Here is a 17,248-nt window from a genome sequence, read left to right as displayed (position 1 = left end):
TTATAAGGCATAGGAGAATGTAATGTGAAGACTGAATTTTCCCTTTTTGTGGCTTTTTGTTTGCAGTTCTCAACTCATCATATTTTTTCCTTATCTACACTATGGGTAGAGCCCATTTCAGAAGAAATTGGCAATATGTAAGTATTTCTTGGCTAATCAAGTTAGAATTTAGTGGTGTGGTTTTTCTATAACAGAAGACTTCCTGAAAAATGAAATTCTAGGTTCTCTGAAATTCCTACCCTGTTGTATTTTTGTATTTGCTATGACCTTTGAATAAAATCTTTTAAAGCCATTAGATATGCTCATGGTTAGATGTGCATGAATAGAGCAGACCCTTAAGCTGTGTGCTAACCTTTTATATACCAAGATCAGAAACTTCTAATCTCAGTTTGCAGCACACTGGAATGAATATGATTTGGGATCCTGGTTTAAGGGTGCAATTTGCCATATTTATTTGTCACTAACCACAATTAGAAACTTGTGATCACAGTGTGCAAGGGAAAGAAGGAATGGGGTAGGGAGTGCGCAAGCTTGAGGTGGTGCTTGAGCATATATGCGGGTACTACCAAACTGTATGGGTGAATGTACACCCAGGAGGAGGTTGGTAGAGCTGCCGCCTTGCATGCCTGAAGATCTGAGGCTGCCAGTTCAAAACAACCAGAAGTACCTGAGAACTGATGACACGCTGATATACTGATGAGCTGACCCTCGGTGGCAGAGAGGAGTTATCGTCAAGTGGAGCATGGGAGGTGAAAGGCCAGAGAGAGGCCAGACCGGGAAGGAATCCAGCTGGAGCGAGGAGTTCTATGAAAGACTAGAACTATTCAATTGTAAAAATCCCTAAGGGGGTTTAGAGCAGCCTGCCTGTGTAAACTGCCTTGGATTAAAGTCTGAGGAGAAATCTGATGACCAAAGAAAGGTGGTATATAAATACCTGTATAAATAAATAAATAAATAAATAAATGTGCTCCATTTAATGATTAATGAATGAAAAGATGTCCTGTTTAGATTTGGCCCTTTTTTAAGCATGCAGGTGTAGCAACTCTTAAGGGTGAGCCTTGACTTGTAAGTGCAGGTGTGATCAGTGTATGAAATCATCTAGAGCATTGTTTCTCAAACTGTGGGTCAGTGTTCTGTTCCCAGAACTCACATGGATGCCAAAAATCACATTAAAGCAAATACATTTGAAAAACAATGTCCCTTTGCTAGGCGATTTAAAAACAGCCTTGCTGACCTTTGTAAGACAATCTATCAATCGGTCTCTCTCTAGGCACTTAGAAAGACTTCACTTCGAGCCAGCGACTCCTCCCTTCACCCAGAGCACAGTGCTGAGAAAGAATGCAAAGTGATTTTCTTCCATGTGTTCAGGGGGAAGGGGGATTGCTTGCCTTGAAGTGAAGCTGTTCTAAGTGCCTGGAGAGAGAATGATTGATGGATTGTCTGCCACCAGCCCTCTCTAGCATTAACAAGGCTATTGTTAAACAACTTTTTTCCTTTAATTTAAAGGGCCCTTCTCATTGCGTTGAAATAAAACCATGAAAAATCCATGAAAAAGATATAATTGGGTTATATCTGTAGTGTCTATAAAAATGAATGGTACAGGCATCCCCCCATATCTGCAGATCAGGTATCCACAGATTCAGTTACCTACAAATCTGGGGAAATAAGTTTAGAAGTTTACCCGGGCAACATGTTTCTTTTACAGGACTTTATAAGCAGGACAGTGTATTGAATGTAATGTTACTGCTTCCTGTAAACATTTGATCTAGTCTCTTCAAACATCAGGCTGTCTGCAACCTGCCTGCATGCTCTATAAGCTTGCATGCCTATAGTGTCCTCTAAAAGAAAGAAACACTTCACCCCAGTAAGCATCTAAACAACATTAACGTCCATGGGGCATGTGTGTGCAGATATAGGGAAACAGCGGATAGGGAGTAACTCTGTAGGGGTGGAGGGCTGAAATGGATCCCCAGTGAATACAAGGGATGCCTGTATGCAAGTTCTTGTTTTTAGGTAAAATAGATGAACTCTAAGGATCGCTTTACATCAAAGTGCAAAACATCTCTCAAGATTTTATACAAATGTTGCAACTTTGTTTCCCATCCCAATGCATTTACTGTTCCAAAAGACACAACTTTGAAAGAGCTGCTATTTAATAGGGACATAACCTCATCCAGTCTCTAGAGGGTGCTGTTAGACCACTCACAAATGAAGAACAGACCAGAATTACACTGAACCAGGAAAATCCCATTTATGTTACAGGTGGCTGCAATTGATCTTTTTACCTTTTCAAAAAAGCAAAAAGTAGGATGCTTGGCTACTCACTTATCTTTATGCTGTTTATCTGTTTATCTGCTGTTAAAAAAATTTTGCTTAGCAATTAAAAAAAAATTTTATATAAGTTTTTTATTTTTATTTTCTTGCTGTGATCTCTTAAATTACATAAATAGGGCTGCAGTCCCATGCACACTTACATTTGATGTAAGCACCACTGAATGGGATGGAACTTAATTCTGAGTAAATAGGCATATTTATCTGGCCTAAACTTTTCTAAATGCACCATTTTATTTTGTCCCTTCTTATTAGGAATGGCTTAAGACTTACAACACCCGAAGAACAGTTTATACTTATTTCCTCAACAGCTCAGGAAAAGGTAGGCAGACACAGAGACTGATTTCTTCCCCTGTACATTACCTTGGTTATATAGGCTAGGGACTGTATAGAAGTTGTATTCTTCCAGATAAAGCTTGATTTACTTGCTAGAGCCCTCTTTAGTAGATTTTTTTTCTGAACTCTTTCTGTTGTTGGGAATAAGTACCATATAAGCCACTATATATGTTTAACACCGTATATTCAGATTGATCGAGAACAGGGGTGCCCAAACCCCAGCCCTGGGGTCACTTGCGGCCCTCAAGAACTCCCAAGGTCCCCCTCAGGGACCTCCCAGTCTCCAATGGGCCTCTAGCCCTCCACAGACTTGCTGGAGCCCTCACTGGCCCAGCACAACTGCTCTCAGCATGAGGGCGACTGTTTGACCTCTTGCATGAGCTGTGGGATGAGGGCTCCCTCTACTACTTGCTGTTTCACATCTGTGATGCATCAGCGGCAGCAAAGGAAAGGCAGGCCTTGCTTGAACTATTGCAAGACCTTCATTCATTCATATAAGTTCATCTATAATATATTCATTTATGTAAATTTATTCAAATTTTAAATGTAAATTCTTTTTTTCCCCGGCCCCCGACAGTGTCAGAGAGATGATGTGGCCCTCCTGCCAAAAACTTTGGACACCCCTGATCTAGAAAGATTCAATATGCAGTTTTGGTATGGTTGACTACAGCATCCTGCCTCAGGAGGAGGACTAGGCTAGTCTTCAAATGACAGCTTGTGAGTCATAGCTAGGTACCTCTGGATTGATGGATTGGCACCACTGAAAATTCAAGTTTTTATGTTTAATATTTTTTCTAAGGATGAGGCCAAATAGACATAATAATAGATTTAAAATGGCTCTGTGTGATTGGTAGGAGTTAAAGTTGGATCCCAAGTCTGAGAAGATTGAAGACTACTGAACTAGATCATCTTGGGTTGTACCCTGTGATTTTATCATTGTTGATTTCTTGACACCATTAGGTATATCAGACTCTTAACTGGTTTATGCAGTCTTCTTTTAATAACTGGGAGGGGGTGGAACACAAAGGATAGCAAATATTTGAATACTTTCACTGTTTCAGACTAAGTGGCTGAGATCTATAAGTCAAGCTGTGGATCAGGCCTTAAAAGGAACATCTGACCTTCCTCCTTATGGGAGTGGTGGAAATCTTCAGAGGCAAGAGCCTCCCATCTCGCGGAGTGCCAAATACACCTTTTATAAGGACCCTCGGCTTAAAGATGCCACTTATGATGGGCGATGGCTTTCTGGAAAACCACATGGCAGGTGAAACTGTATACAAATATTTTTATGTACATGTCAGTGTGATAATGGAATCTTCTATTTATCTGAACTAGCAATGGGTCAAACATTTTAAAAAGCATATTTAAAAAAAACTTTGCTGACTAAAAAGAGTAAAATCTATTAAACACCTCTAATCTTCTGCCCACTTAGTGTTCTTATCATCGTAGTCTTGCACAAAGGAGGTTAAAATATTCTCATGCGGAATTGACATAATTATGGTGCTCTGTATTTTGCAGGGGAGTCTTGAAATGGGCGGATGGAAGGGTGTATTCTGGCATGTTCCGAAATGGCCACGAAGATGGGTAAGAACAAAGAGAAGTTTTGACTGGAGAGTGAAAACATATTTAGTACTAAAGAGTTACTTGGCACTGACAAGATGCTACATGTATTTCTAGCACCAACCCTTGACCAGACACATAATAGGGTATGTGCCTCAGTGCAACTTGTGGCACCAGGTAACTATGGGTGTGTTGAGCATCGTATGCAGCTAATAAGATAATGGGCAACCCAATCCTATGCTTGCCAGTTCCCAGGGCTACAGTGGTGCCGAAATGATCACTGTATCCTATGGGTCCCAAGTAGCGCTGGGAGTGTTCTTGGGATAAAGGAGCATTTGTTCCTTTACCCTGGATAACACCGCCATGGCACCAATGGGTATCCTCAAATCTGTGCCCATTTTTGAGCAGGCACAGAACTGAGGGGACCCAAGTCAGGAAGGAGCATGGAATACGGTGGCAGAGACTGCTACCATCTCTGCCCTCCTCCCACCCAGTTCGGTCCACACCCCACCCTGAAAAGCCGCACTGCTGCCTGGCAGTGTCACTGCTGACAGCTGTGCAGAGTCCTCTTCCCAGTGTCAACTGGCACTGCCCTGCCAGTATTCCTTACTCTGCGGGTGCCGCAAAAGTGCTTTATGGCACGTTTGCGTCACTCAGCACCAGCGGTATGCTCATACTGTTGGAGCTATGGAGCTCAGGTTTGGGCTCTTAGTTTCTTGTACTCAGCAGCTTGCAACATAATATGCACTGCTCTTTCTCCCTTTGTGCATTTTGTTTTGCTTTGTCCAGATTTTTATGTGTAAATCTGTACCATGATTGTAGAGCTTTTCAGTTATAGCAGTCCTCAGATTTGGCAACATTTTAGAGCTGCTACTTGGCAGCTGAAGCTGCCACATCTACAGTATTTGTTGCTTTGTAAACTTTTGAATTGGCTTTGGGTTTGGAAACATGAATAACTTTGGTCAGCTTAAAAAAATATTTAAAGCAGTGCATAATAGCTGCTGTAGAACTGAGTACTTGAAGTTTCCGATATATAAATAAGTTTAGCTGTCTTCCTTCTCCCTCTATGTTCCTTTTGCCCTCTAAAAAGGTCTCAACCATTCTTCATTTTCTGTGGTAAGATAGGTAAGACATGCTAAAAGATTCTATTGATCAGGCATGTGTGCAAAATAAATTCATGCAGTATTTTTTTCTGTTTTGAATTGTTAGTTTCAGTCAGTCCATTTGGATTTGTGGTTCTGTACATTTGTAGTCTTAACATCTATGGTTGTGATTTCTTTATGCAAGAAATGTCTAGGTCCATAAGTGAAAGCATGTGGTTAATGGGTTAACTTCTACATAGCTATGCATCTGGCTGACAATGACTGATTTTTATCATTGCCACATGAATTCAAAACAAGCATGACATTTGGAAAGATATTTGTCTAAAAGACATCATGACAGAAGACCTAGTCACTCTTCAAAGCCAGTGTGATGTAAAAAATAACACAATCATAGTTGAATTCCTTGTCTGTAAATTAGTGATTTGCATAGGTCAGGGTAAGGGCTGTTATATTTATTTATATTCATACTTTGGGAGTAAGAAAGTGGCTAATAACACAGGCCTACAAAACTGAGGGTCAGAAAAGTTTTTCCCAAACTTTATGGTGGTTTCATATGAATTTGGTGTAGCCATGGTGTAGGCTTCCTCATGAGGAAGCTGCTTGAACCATTCACTAAAGAGGCTATACTATATCTCCAAAACTAAACGTGATAAGGCAAAACGGATGCCATTTTTGGAATTGGCACCCCCGAATATACTCAGGAACTGGTGTAACGTTTAAGGAAGCAAAATGTGTGTTGGCCTGTGTAATATATAGTATGTAAAGACTATCACTCTTCATAGAAAAAACATGTATTTTCAGTGCTGTTTTATGCCAGGTTTACTAATATGTATAGCTCACGATTCAGTGAGTTTACTCATGAGTACATGTTGCTGCATAAATTTATTGGTCTAATGGTTGTATTAAGGCAAGATAGTTCTGGATTATTCTTTGTACTGTATTTTTGTTGCTTAGTTGCTGATGTCTGTGGTCTTTGTATTGGCAGGCATGGTGAATACAAAGTACCTAACAAAATATTGAACAAAAGTGACTGCTATGTTGGATATTGGAAGGAAGGCAAAATGTGTGGACAAGGAATCTACAGGTAATATCCTACAGTATGCATGAATTTCAAGAGCATAATGGATAATCCAAGAGAGGAGTACTTAAGTAGTAGCCATACTAGGCTTCACAATAAATAAAACTAATAAAACTTTATTTTTATCCCGCCCTTCTCCCAAAAAGGGACCCAGGGCAGCTAACAACATATAAAACAAATTAAAACATAATTTCACAGATAAAAACATATTAAAAAACACATTAAAAAAAAAAAACACATTAGCAGAACCCATAAAAACAGTAGTCAGAAGAGTCAGAATAAAAGAGCATAAAACAGCAGTTCTTAGAGGAATCGGGCCTGTAAAAAAGCAACTAAAAGATATATAAAAGATGTTAAAAAGGCCAGAACGTCACAAGGCAGTTTTGGGGCAATTTCCCATAGCCCTAAGTTCGTACAATTAAGTATGTATGTATGATCTTGCTCGTCATACAACAATCTGTTTGCAAGTTTTGCACTCTTTCATATAGAGGTTTATGCTCTTCATACACAGAGTGTTCTGTAGTAGGAAATATATATAAGTTGAGCCTGTTTATCTGTGGATGTTACATCTGCAGACATCTGCAGATGTCTGCAGATGCAGATGTTACATGTTAGATGCAGATGTTACATCTGCAGATCTGTGGATGTTACATCTGCAGACCTGGCTCAATGCAAGTTCAGACTTGGCTCCACCTGAGCCCTCAGAAGGGGACAGAAACTATGCTTCTGAGAGCTTCAGAGGGTGAAGATTGTGGATTACATTATCTGCAATTTTTAGGTATCAGCGGGGGGGGGGGGGGTCAGAGAACAGATACCCCACGGATACGGAGGCCCCATCTGTAATCCATAATACAATACACTGGATTTCCTCTAGGGATTTTAACATCTGCATCAGTAAAAATCACCAGAGTTTTCAAATTTCCATAAAATGCTAATATTGATGTATCTCTTCCTTTTGAATTCATGTTAGTTGGGACGAGGAAGTGAGACATTAAAACAGAAGTTCTTAAGAACCTGTGGGCAACTACACTTTGTTTCATTTATATCCTAAACTCTTTTGTGACTCCAATTTCAGTAATGGAAGCAAAATTACTTTAAAAAGAGGGGGAAGGTAAGAACTTGTCTGTGAAAATAATTTCTATCAATTTGCAGAGAGAAAAATGTTCTTTATTGCAGTTATGCCACTGGAGAAGTATACGAAGGAACCTTTCAGGATAATATGCGTCATGGCCATGGCCTCCTGCGTAGTGGGAAACTGACTTCCTCTTCTCCCAGCATGTTCATTGGCCAGTGGGTGATGGATAAGAAGACTGGATATGGAGTGTTTGATGATATTACAAGGTAAGCTGATCCCTAACATTCTAATCAAAAATGTTAAGTAATGTAAGTGTACCTTGTGGCCATGTCATAGTATAATTTAACAGTTCTGGTTTTTTTTTTTAGAACTGTGTTTGGAGGCAGATGGTGCATGTGTGTTGACAGTGGGGTGATGTTGGAACTGAGTTGCTACTTGTGAACCCCTGGTTTTATTTTTTTTTATGTATTACTGTGTAGTTTTTTCTTCTCATTTGACAATATAATTTCTTCAAAACGACTGTATGACCCTACATTGGAGATCGGATCTTCAGAATTAATGGAACATGCTCCAGTTACATTTGGGCATCTTCCACATTAATGAAAATTACTTGCATGTTTCACTGCTTGCATGCAATTAAAATGTACAGTGGGTTGTACAGTAAAATTACTGGTCAGGAGGTCTGGTCTAAAGGGTTGAGCCTCCATTTGCCTGAAGATAACATCCGACGGTCGCCAGTTCGAAGCGACCGGCACCGTGCGACCTTGAATCAGCTGACAAGCTGAGCCGAGTTATTCCATCTGCTCTGAGCGTGGGAGGATGGAGGCCAGAATGTGCAGCCAGATCAAGAAAGAAACATCTGAATGTTGTGGTTTCTTGAAAGATAGAACCTTTCAAATTGTAAAAATCCCTATGGGGATTTAAATTGCCTGCCCATGTAAACCGCCTTGAATAAAGTCCAAGGAGAAATCTGAGGACATAGAAAGGCGGTATAGAAATACCTGTATTATTATGATTATTATTGTGGCCACCTAGCTCATTTTAGATTTCTGATGTACGCTAGTAGTTCCTGAACACTTTGCTCCACCATGTGACAGATGAAGCAAGAAATTATTGCCTTAAATACTGAGTGGCACAGAGCAACCCACAGACGATATGACACAGTGAGCCTTTTATTTTTTCTTTAATTAAACTGCTAATTTGACAATAATACCTTTCTCTCTCTTCAGGGGAGAAAAATATATGGGAATGTGGCAAGATGACCTTTGTCAAGGCAATGGTGTGGTGGTTACACAGTTTGGGCTGTATTATGAAGGAGCCTTTAACAGCAATAAAATGATGGTGAGTTGCAAACAAGTCAGTATGATGTGACTGAGAAGCATTGCTAGCAGTGCTTAATCTTAATCTTCTTTTGCCCTTTTGAATAGCAAACTATTCCAATATAAATATGACTAACAACACAATCCTCTGCATATATAAGAAATAAGCCCAACTGAATTCAGTGGTACTTTCTCTCAGATTAAATGTGCATAGGATTGCAACCTTAGTATTTAGAGTGACTGTTCTAGTGCATTGGGTAGCAACTCCTGTAACATTTACATCTTCCAGGATTTTCCCCCTAATGCTGATCAGTGTTTATGAGAACTCTCCAACATGATTTTCACTCATTGTGATATTATTTTATGCAGGGTACTGGAGTCTTACTTTCTGAAGATGACACAGTGTATGAAGGGGAGTTTTCAGATAACTGGACCCTGAATGGGAAGGTTGTAGTTTATATTGTTGGGAAATCTTTTAACTTTTAGAAGAACAAGTTGAGTGAGATCTTTATTTTTACACTTCTTTCTTTATGCTATCCTACCAAGGGAATACTGACTTTGCCTAATGGGGACACTATTGAAGGCACCTTCAGTGGAGAGTGGGGATCTGGGATAAAGATTACTGGAACTTATTTCAAACCCAGTTTATATGATCTTGAGAAGGACCGGCCCAAAGCACTGTGAGTGAATGAAAGTTGACTTTATTTCAGACTTGCTTCTCTTTATGTAACTAAGAGCATAATCCTAACCAGGTCTACTCAGAAGTAAGTCCTATTTTGTTCAATGGGGCTTACTCTCAGGAAAGTGTGGTTAGGATTGCAGCTTAACTAAGGCATCTGAGTGCTGTGATTGACCTGGTTGCAGAGTAAGTGGATTGCAGCCTATTGTGCCATGTTGTTTGAATTCAGTCCATTATTCAGAGTTCATCCAGCAGTGGCACTGCAATTTTATAGTCATTGGAAAACAAGGGCTAGGATGTTGTAACAGGTGAAACGTTTTTCATGTCAGTGTGTGTGTCACAGAAAATGACTTAAATGACAGATCATGAGAGTGGAGTACAGTAGTGTTTTGGTGATATGATTGGTCTTAAAGACTGAGAGGCCTCTTATGAAGGAAATACAAATAAAGATGAAGTAAACAGAACTAGAAATGCACAGGTAAGGGACTTGACAATGAAGCTTAGTAACACATTTGCTAAGAGATGGTTTGGGACATTTTCAAAAATTGTCAAAGAAATGCTGTTGGCACTGGAGTAGGTAGCATGTCAAGTTATGCACCATACATAATTTGTCACCTCTGAGGAGCTTTGGAGTGACTGTCACAGTTACCAGCTATGGTAGCCCTTGTATTTTTAAACAAACTGTGTATATTTTATTTTTATGGACTGCATAAGCCTTTTTTTCCCCTCTTGGCTTTTCCATATCTTCTCAAAAACATGAGTTTGTTTAATTAGTTTTGACATTGCTGACACCTAAATCTCAGTGTGCAGCAAGCTTCCCTGCTGAACTGAACACAGATCCTTAGAAACTTCTTTTAACCCCACTAGGGGGGTCCTATGAATAAATGTATGCAGGTGCCTATGAAGCAAGAATTGTCAGCTGCCCTTTTGCGGTTCCCTTAAGTTCAGAATGCATTGGTGTGGAGCTTTTATCTAAGAAAAACTTAGTGGTTACCCATCTAGAGAAGCATCAGTTCCCTGGTGGTGGAGGGGCATTCTGTATAGATGGGTTAGCCCCTCACATCAGCATGAGACAGGGAGGATGTAAATGTGCAAATATCCATTGGCAGGGCGTTGATCATTACAGTTTTTGGGGAGTAGCAAAAAGAAACGGCTTGTTCATAGTGCTTTTCTTCCTCTTCAGAAACAAATGTATTTAGAGAGAATTATTTTATATAGCAACACCATAACATATGAACTGTTTTATGTCCTTCTAATACTTAAAAAAGACTTGGACAAAAAAGAAAGATATTCACCTGTCCAGTGTCTTATCCCTTGTCTTCCAAGCACTATAGATCAAAAATTGCAGAGCCACTTCTAAATCTGAAATATTTGATTAGCAGTGCTACACAGCAGTGTCCCATTGAGACAGAAGAGGGTAAATGAAGTAAAACTAGATCAGTGCAAGCAAAGCAGTACAGACTGTGATATAAAATGTACTTATTCTTCATTCAAGTCAATATCAATTGAGGTATCTTAGCTAATCTAAGTCAGGCATCAGTACAGGTTGAGTATCCATTATCCAGACTGCTTTGGACAAGGAGGTATCTGGATTTCAGATTTGTCTGGATTTCAGAATAATTTGGAATAATCACATTAGAAAATACTACACAAGTGCGCCTTGTATTCACACTGCATTCAGACTGCCTCTGTTCATAATTCACCCTCTGCAGTGTGCTGTCTGCTTGGCTCTACACTTTCTGCACTAAAAAAAAAAAGTCTTGAACAAAAATGCCTGGATTTTGGATGTGCAGATAAGGGATAATCTACCTGTACTGGCTAATCTGTTGTGTTAATTCATCCAATGGTGTAATTGTTTAAGTGGCAACCTTGAAATGCAGTAGTAAAGCATCAGAGCCTAAGAATTTTGTAACTGAGACAACATGCTTTCACTATGCATGCACACACATACAAAAGGCACTCACAGATTTCAACATCTTGAGCATCACAGCATGTTTCTACTCCTTAAAGCTAAGATAGGCTTGAAAATATATGGCTAGCATCAGGTAGAACTTCAGAAGCCCAGGGGAGGGATTGGATGCAAGGGAGAAGAGTCCAGTAAGAATGTTGGATGAATGCCATAAATAGCCCATTGCTACAAAGAAGCCGAGTATGAGTAGTAAATTCAGAACACATTTTATTAAAATGTGTGATTTCACTCTATTTGTAGAATTTATACACCCTGCAGAATGTTTTTCCCCCTTGGTCCTGAATGTGCATTTCCCCTTGTCTTCGAGCTCACTGAGAATCCAGAAACTGTGTTAGCTTCTTCTCCAGTTTTCATTCATTACTATAACATTCTTATAACCACATGTGTTTGGGGGTGATTTGAGATTTGTCTATGAGAACTATAATTACTGTTAAATGCTACAGGAGGAAGCTTGGAATCCTTGCTGTTCCTGCTGATGAAAAGTGGAAGGCAGTTTTTGAGGAATGCTGGCACCGGCTAGGCTGTGAGCAGCCAGGCCAAGGGGATAGATGGAAGGCTTGGGATAACATTGCTGTCGCTCTGACAACAAATCGGCGTCAATGCAAAGACAGGTTAGTAATGTGGGAAGCAGTTTCGCATAAAATATTTCAGCGTAATAAGCACTTTGTGCATTTAGCCTTCTGTTCAGATAAACATTCCTTCGGTTGCTGGAAATTTACTTCTGATACATTGGAATATAGTCATGCCTCTGCATCTGTGGGGTTCCATTCCTGGAACTCCTGCTGGTGCCAAAACTTGCAGATAATCAAATTCATAGGTCTTGGCACTTCAGACTCTTCAGATGTGACCAGAGCTGCACCGGTCATGTCCAGAGGTCTTCTGAGGGCTGGGGAGGCCATGTACGGCCTCCCTGACTCTCAGGAGGCCTTTTAAGGCCTCCAGAAGGCTGAAAATCAAAAGTAACAGCCTCCCCAGCCCTCAGAAGGCCCTTCGGATGCAGCTGGAGCACAGTTTTGATCGCATTCAGTGGGTCCAGGTCCGGTCAAATAAGTGGGTTTGGAACCTGCAGTTAGTTAGAACTTTAAGTCCCATATCTGCAGTTAAAGAGGCAGGACCTGTTCATGCATAATCTGCCATGCTTCTGGAAACCTTTGACATTCTAATACGTTATGACTCATTGGGTACCTAACAGATAATATAAATGTGCTTATGAGAGGCTCTTATAGAAATCTAAACTGTAATCCTGTGCGTGCTTCCAAGGAATAATCCCTATGGAATTCATTGGGGCTTACTTTAAACAAGCATGTATAAGATTGGGTAGCTAGAAATTTAGAAAACTTTCTTCCTCTGCAGAATTATTTTCTATATTAGAGAATATACAGTGTGGAAAAAAAAAATCAAAGTGGTAAAGGAGATGGATGCAGCAAAGAGAAAATTATTAGGTGAGGTCTGAACAGTACTAGCAATTCAAAGAAATTGATAGAATGAGGTTGTGCCAGTTGGCGGAAGTTGCAGAAAAGTAGGTTATACAATGGCATGCAGAGAACAGTTCATATGAGTGGCCGTATGATAGTTGCGGCAGAGCTTAACTGATATGTTAGAGAAGTATAATTTTATACTCTTGAAAAACTATACTGCTGGGATTTTGGAAGATGTATGAGTAAATTATTGGCGTAAGGAGCCCTGTTTGTGTGTTTGCAAGCACATGGGAGACATGTTAGGAAATGTGTTCATTAGCCTCCCTCTCACCTTTCCCTGTGTTGAATAATTGTCTGCAAAGACAAGTCCTGAGTGCACGAAGAGTTTCTCCCCACAATTGCCACACTGGACCATTCCAGCATTGCAATCATAGGGAAAAACTCCCCCATACAGCATTTGTCTGACAGCATGTGTACAGCATGTGTATGTGTGAGACAAATGCTGTACACTGGGAGAGCAAGGATAGTGATAGCATGCATCATCAGAGGGGCAGCAGGCTGGCTGATGCTTGAGCTCCAGGCATGTCCCCAGCTCGTTTGCCTTCCACTGGGGAGCAAATGCCTGAATAGGGCTAGGGAAGGTGGTGAATGTAGCAAGTACCATGGAAGTTGTAAAGTTGCAAGCTTAAGTGGCAGAGAAGGAAGAGATTTTGGATTAAGAATTGACTAGTTCTGCTAGTACACTTTTTGTGCTTACATTTTTTAATTACATGTCTTATTTTGAGAACATTTTCTACACGTTATTGGTGGAAGGCGAGAAACTTTTGTGCTCTGACCAGCTGATTGTCAGCGCTGCTGACAATCAGCTGGTGAATGGGAACTGCTCGAGACACAAAGATGATCCTCCTGCCAAAATCAGCTCTGGCTGCAGAGGCAAAGTTTTGCAAGGAGGATCAGCTTCGCATATCACTGGACGGCAGCTCAGGTACCACCAGTGGTATGTGTACCACTAGTTGAGAAATGCTGTTCTAGACCATTGTTGAAGATTCTTTTTTGGTAGATACTTGGCCCATGTACACATCTGTATAGAATATATCTTGTCTTGTTTCTCATTGCAGCCCAGAACTTTTGAGTAGGTCGCATGCACAAACTCTGGAAAGTTTGGAGTTCATTCCACAACATATTGGTGCCTTCACATTGGAAAAATATGACAACATCAAGAAATATCTAGTAAAGGTATCCTGATATTCACTGAATAAGCGGCCCTTTTTATATAAAATCTAGTATATACCCAGTCACAGCTTGCTTCTACACTTGACTGAGCTGACTGCTCAGTTTCCAAGTGAAACAGATGGTTGCTACATGCTGTGTAAACAGTTTTGCCAGCATCTTGTTTTGAATCAGCAGGTCTCTAAAATGTCTGTACCTTCCTTTTTAAGTAAACAGAATCCTTCTGAATGTATTTTCATGTTAGTCATAATTTTTTTATGGTAACATCTTTGCAATGTTATGTTCTGGCTAAAATTCCTCTTACTGTGGAAATTAATAATTTTGTGAGTCACAATGTGCAGTCTTTCTCCAATCCTGCTTTAAATTTTTTCAAGAGTTTTATACAATTTTTGGCTGATATTTACAGGACAGTAATTTTGAACACTAAAGTCTGTTTGGCATACAGGCCATACACTTTACCTTATATCCATTCTACATCATGGAAGCAAAGACCTCAGATGATATTAATTATAGGTTGAGCACCCCTGATCAGGAATTTCAAAATCCAGTATTCCAAAGTACAAAACTTTTTTGAGCATCAGCATGACTTTTTTCTTTTCTTTTTTTTGCCTAAAGAAATAAAATCACAAATTGTGTTTCATGTATAAACCTGGTTTTATGCACGTAATTATAAAAAATATTGTATAACAGCCTGAAGGTAATGTGTATAAGGAGTATATGAAACAAATGAATTTTGTGTTTAGATTGGGTCCCATCCCCAAGACTTCTCATTATGTATATGTAATTATCCCAAAGTACGGAAAAATCCAATATTCAAAATTTCTGGTCCCATGCAGTTCGGATAAGAGATTCCCAGCCAGTATTGCAAAGAATATGAGCTTATTCCCCTGGGGGCTGGGGATAAGAATAGGCCTTCAGTTTGGCTGTACTTGTCGTAAGAGGCGACTAAACAGCCACTGGGTAGATGGGACTCGTCAGCCTGGGAAGGCAGCTCATCTGAGAGAAGGAAAACTCTGATCCCAAACCTCCACTGCCTTGTGGCTACATCCAGTTATGGAAAAGGCTTCAGGAGTCAACCTCGAGGCAAAATCCGGAGCCAGAATCCCTGAGGCAGTTCATGGCTGAACACAGTCACGTTCTGGCAACTCCTGCGACGCCACTGGAACCAACCGTATTGGTCTCTGCCTTTCCATTGGACCATTTCAGCGACGTGGAGAGGGGGATTTTGCTGCATGGGTAACAGCCTATCCTCCATACCTACTTTACCCAGGCTTCGCGCACTGGAGAGGACACTGTTCCAGAACCACCATTCAGAGCGTGACACCATAGTCTTCCGAGACTGAAGGATGCCAACAACATGAGCTTGCCAATCAAGATTTCATTTCTTTATGTAGCTGTCTGTTTCTCTGACATACCGCTTTCTTTTCAGGCATGTGATACTCCACTGCATCCTTTAGGAAAGCTTGTTGAGACCCTTGTAGCTGTATACCGAATGACTTATGTAGGAGTGGGAGCTAATCGGCGGCTGTTGCCGGAGGCAGTCAGAGAAATTAAATCCTACCTCAAACGCATCTTCCAGTTGGTCAGGTAAGAAGCAAACTGGTGAAGTTACTGTCCAGTTCCTGATTTGAACTACTGTGAAGTTTCTTTGTAAAACCTTATTTATTATGCATAAATATTTTAATAAGTGATTACGTTGGAAACGTTGCAACTCTTACTTAGTATTCTTAATGTATCACAGTGATTGTGGTAATAGTTGCATAGTACGTGTTGGTTTTTAGATTCCTGTTTCCTGATCTTCCTGAAGAGGGCAGCACAATTCCACTTGTGGTGACTGAGATCAAAGGAAGGAGATCTTTCCGTAGTGGAAAAAGCAACTCAAGACCAGAATCTCCAGAACCAGGGTATGTTGCAGTTCCAGCTTTTTTTTCAAGTGGTTGAGATAAGATTTCATGTGGGCCCCAATTTTAGTGAATTACTTCATTGCAAGAGAGCATGAAAACTTAAAAATTATGAAAAGAGAAATTATGGAAGCATGAGGATAATGCTGTTAGCTCAAAATAGGCTTTTCTTTTAGTCAGTGCATTGGTGAGCAAACGAAATATCATTTGTTTTTACCCAGCATGGTTTAGCACAGGGATGTCAAACTCATTTTATACCAAGGGCCAAACAGCATTCATGATAGCTGCTGAGGGCCAGAAGTGATGTCATTAGGCAGGAAGTGATGTCATTAAACAGTTCATAACCAAAAATAAGCACTTTTTCTCACTTATTAGCTGCAAATGACAGAAGAGAAAATACACAAATCTTGATCATATTTCAAGATATAAGAGAGCCCAATTTTCAAGTGGTCTGCTCTTACAGCAGTAACACCTCAGCATTGCTCAGCAGCTGAGAGTATGAGGGCCAGATAAAAAGCCCTCAGGCCTTATGTTTGTCACCCCGGTCTAGCATGTCTTTTTACCATTTAAATGCAAGATAATTGTGTGTGTGTGTGTGTGTGTTAAAATATATTTTCAGTATGGAACTAACCTTAAAGTCTCTTGACACTTCAATGTTCATAACTGGGCTGTGTTTATGGGAAACTACAGTAGTTCCTTGGTACCTGCAGAGGATCTGTTCCCTGGCACTCCCCACAGGTACCAGTATCTGTGGATACTGGGGTCTGTGTTCAAAACATAAACAAAATAATTTTTTTAAGCATTCCTTACCTTAGTGCTGCAAACCATGCTGGCTGCAGGGCAGTCTCCGGAGCTCCCAGAAGTTACTTCCAGGTCATGCTGAGGCCAATGACCCCTTTCCTTAGTCCTGGTGTGCCTCAGAATGAATTGTGGAAGTGTTTCCCAAAACAAAGGCTACCTGCAGGTGATGTCTGTGGTGCTAAGGTAAAGAAAATTTTTAAACACTTTTTTTTTTACTTTTTAAAATGTTTTTAGAGAACACCTCTTTTTAGTGTCTGGTGTGACCTGGAAGTGATTTCCGGGAGTGCCAGAGACTGTTCGCTGCCATCTGCGGATGGTCAAATCCTTATATACCAAGTCCACAGATGGCAAGGGACCATTCTACATACTAGTGTATGTCTATCCATGCAGTGAACTGAAGTGAGCCACATAAGGTGCCTACTTAGACCCCTGTCACACATGTGCCTAC

General features: G+C 40.3%; 1 protein-coding gene across 2 annotated transcripts in view; it reads left to right on the top strand.

The window, feature by feature from the left end:
* ALS2 (alsin Rho guanine nucleotide exchange factor ALS2) overlaps positions 1 to 17,248 on the top strand; it is a 66,522-nt gene that overhangs the window by 38,621 nt on the left and 10,653 nt on the right. For both annotated transcript variants that reach the window (XM_066622261.1, XM_066622342.1), the window contains 13 exons: positions 67 to 137; positions 2,587 to 2,653; positions 3,729 to 3,931; positions 4,186 to 4,251; positions 6,316 to 6,414; positions 7,585 to 7,749; positions 8,713 to 8,824; positions 9,172 to 9,249; positions 9,349 to 9,482; positions 11,894 to 12,061; positions 13,987 to 14,104; positions 15,528 to 15,685; positions 15,880 to 16,002. In XM_066622261.1, the coding sequence (XP_066478358.1) occupies positions 67 to 137; positions 2,587 to 2,653; positions 3,729 to 3,931; positions 4,186 to 4,251; positions 6,316 to 6,414; positions 7,585 to 7,749; positions 8,713 to 8,824; positions 9,172 to 9,249; positions 9,349 to 9,482; positions 11,894 to 12,061; positions 13,987 to 14,104; positions 15,528 to 15,685; positions 15,880 to 16,002 (1,562 nt within the window). The remainder of the gene's footprint in view (positions 1 to 66; positions 138 to 2,586; positions 2,654 to 3,728; positions 3,932 to 4,185; positions 4,252 to 6,315; positions 6,415 to 7,584; positions 7,750 to 8,712; positions 8,825 to 9,171; positions 9,250 to 9,348; positions 9,483 to 11,893; positions 12,062 to 13,986; positions 14,105 to 15,527; positions 15,686 to 15,879; positions 16,003 to 17,248) is intronic.

This window comes from Tiliqua scincoides, chromosome 1 (genome assembly GCF_035046505.1).
Source record: "Tiliqua scincoides isolate rTilSci1 chromosome 1, rTilSci1.hap2, whole genome shotgun sequence".
Taxonomy (NCBI): Eukaryota; Metazoa; Chordata; class Lepidosauria; order Squamata; family Scincidae; genus Tiliqua; species Tiliqua scincoides.
The sequence above is the reverse complement of the archived record's forward strand: the minus strand, read 5'-3'. Positions and strand labels throughout refer to the sequence as shown.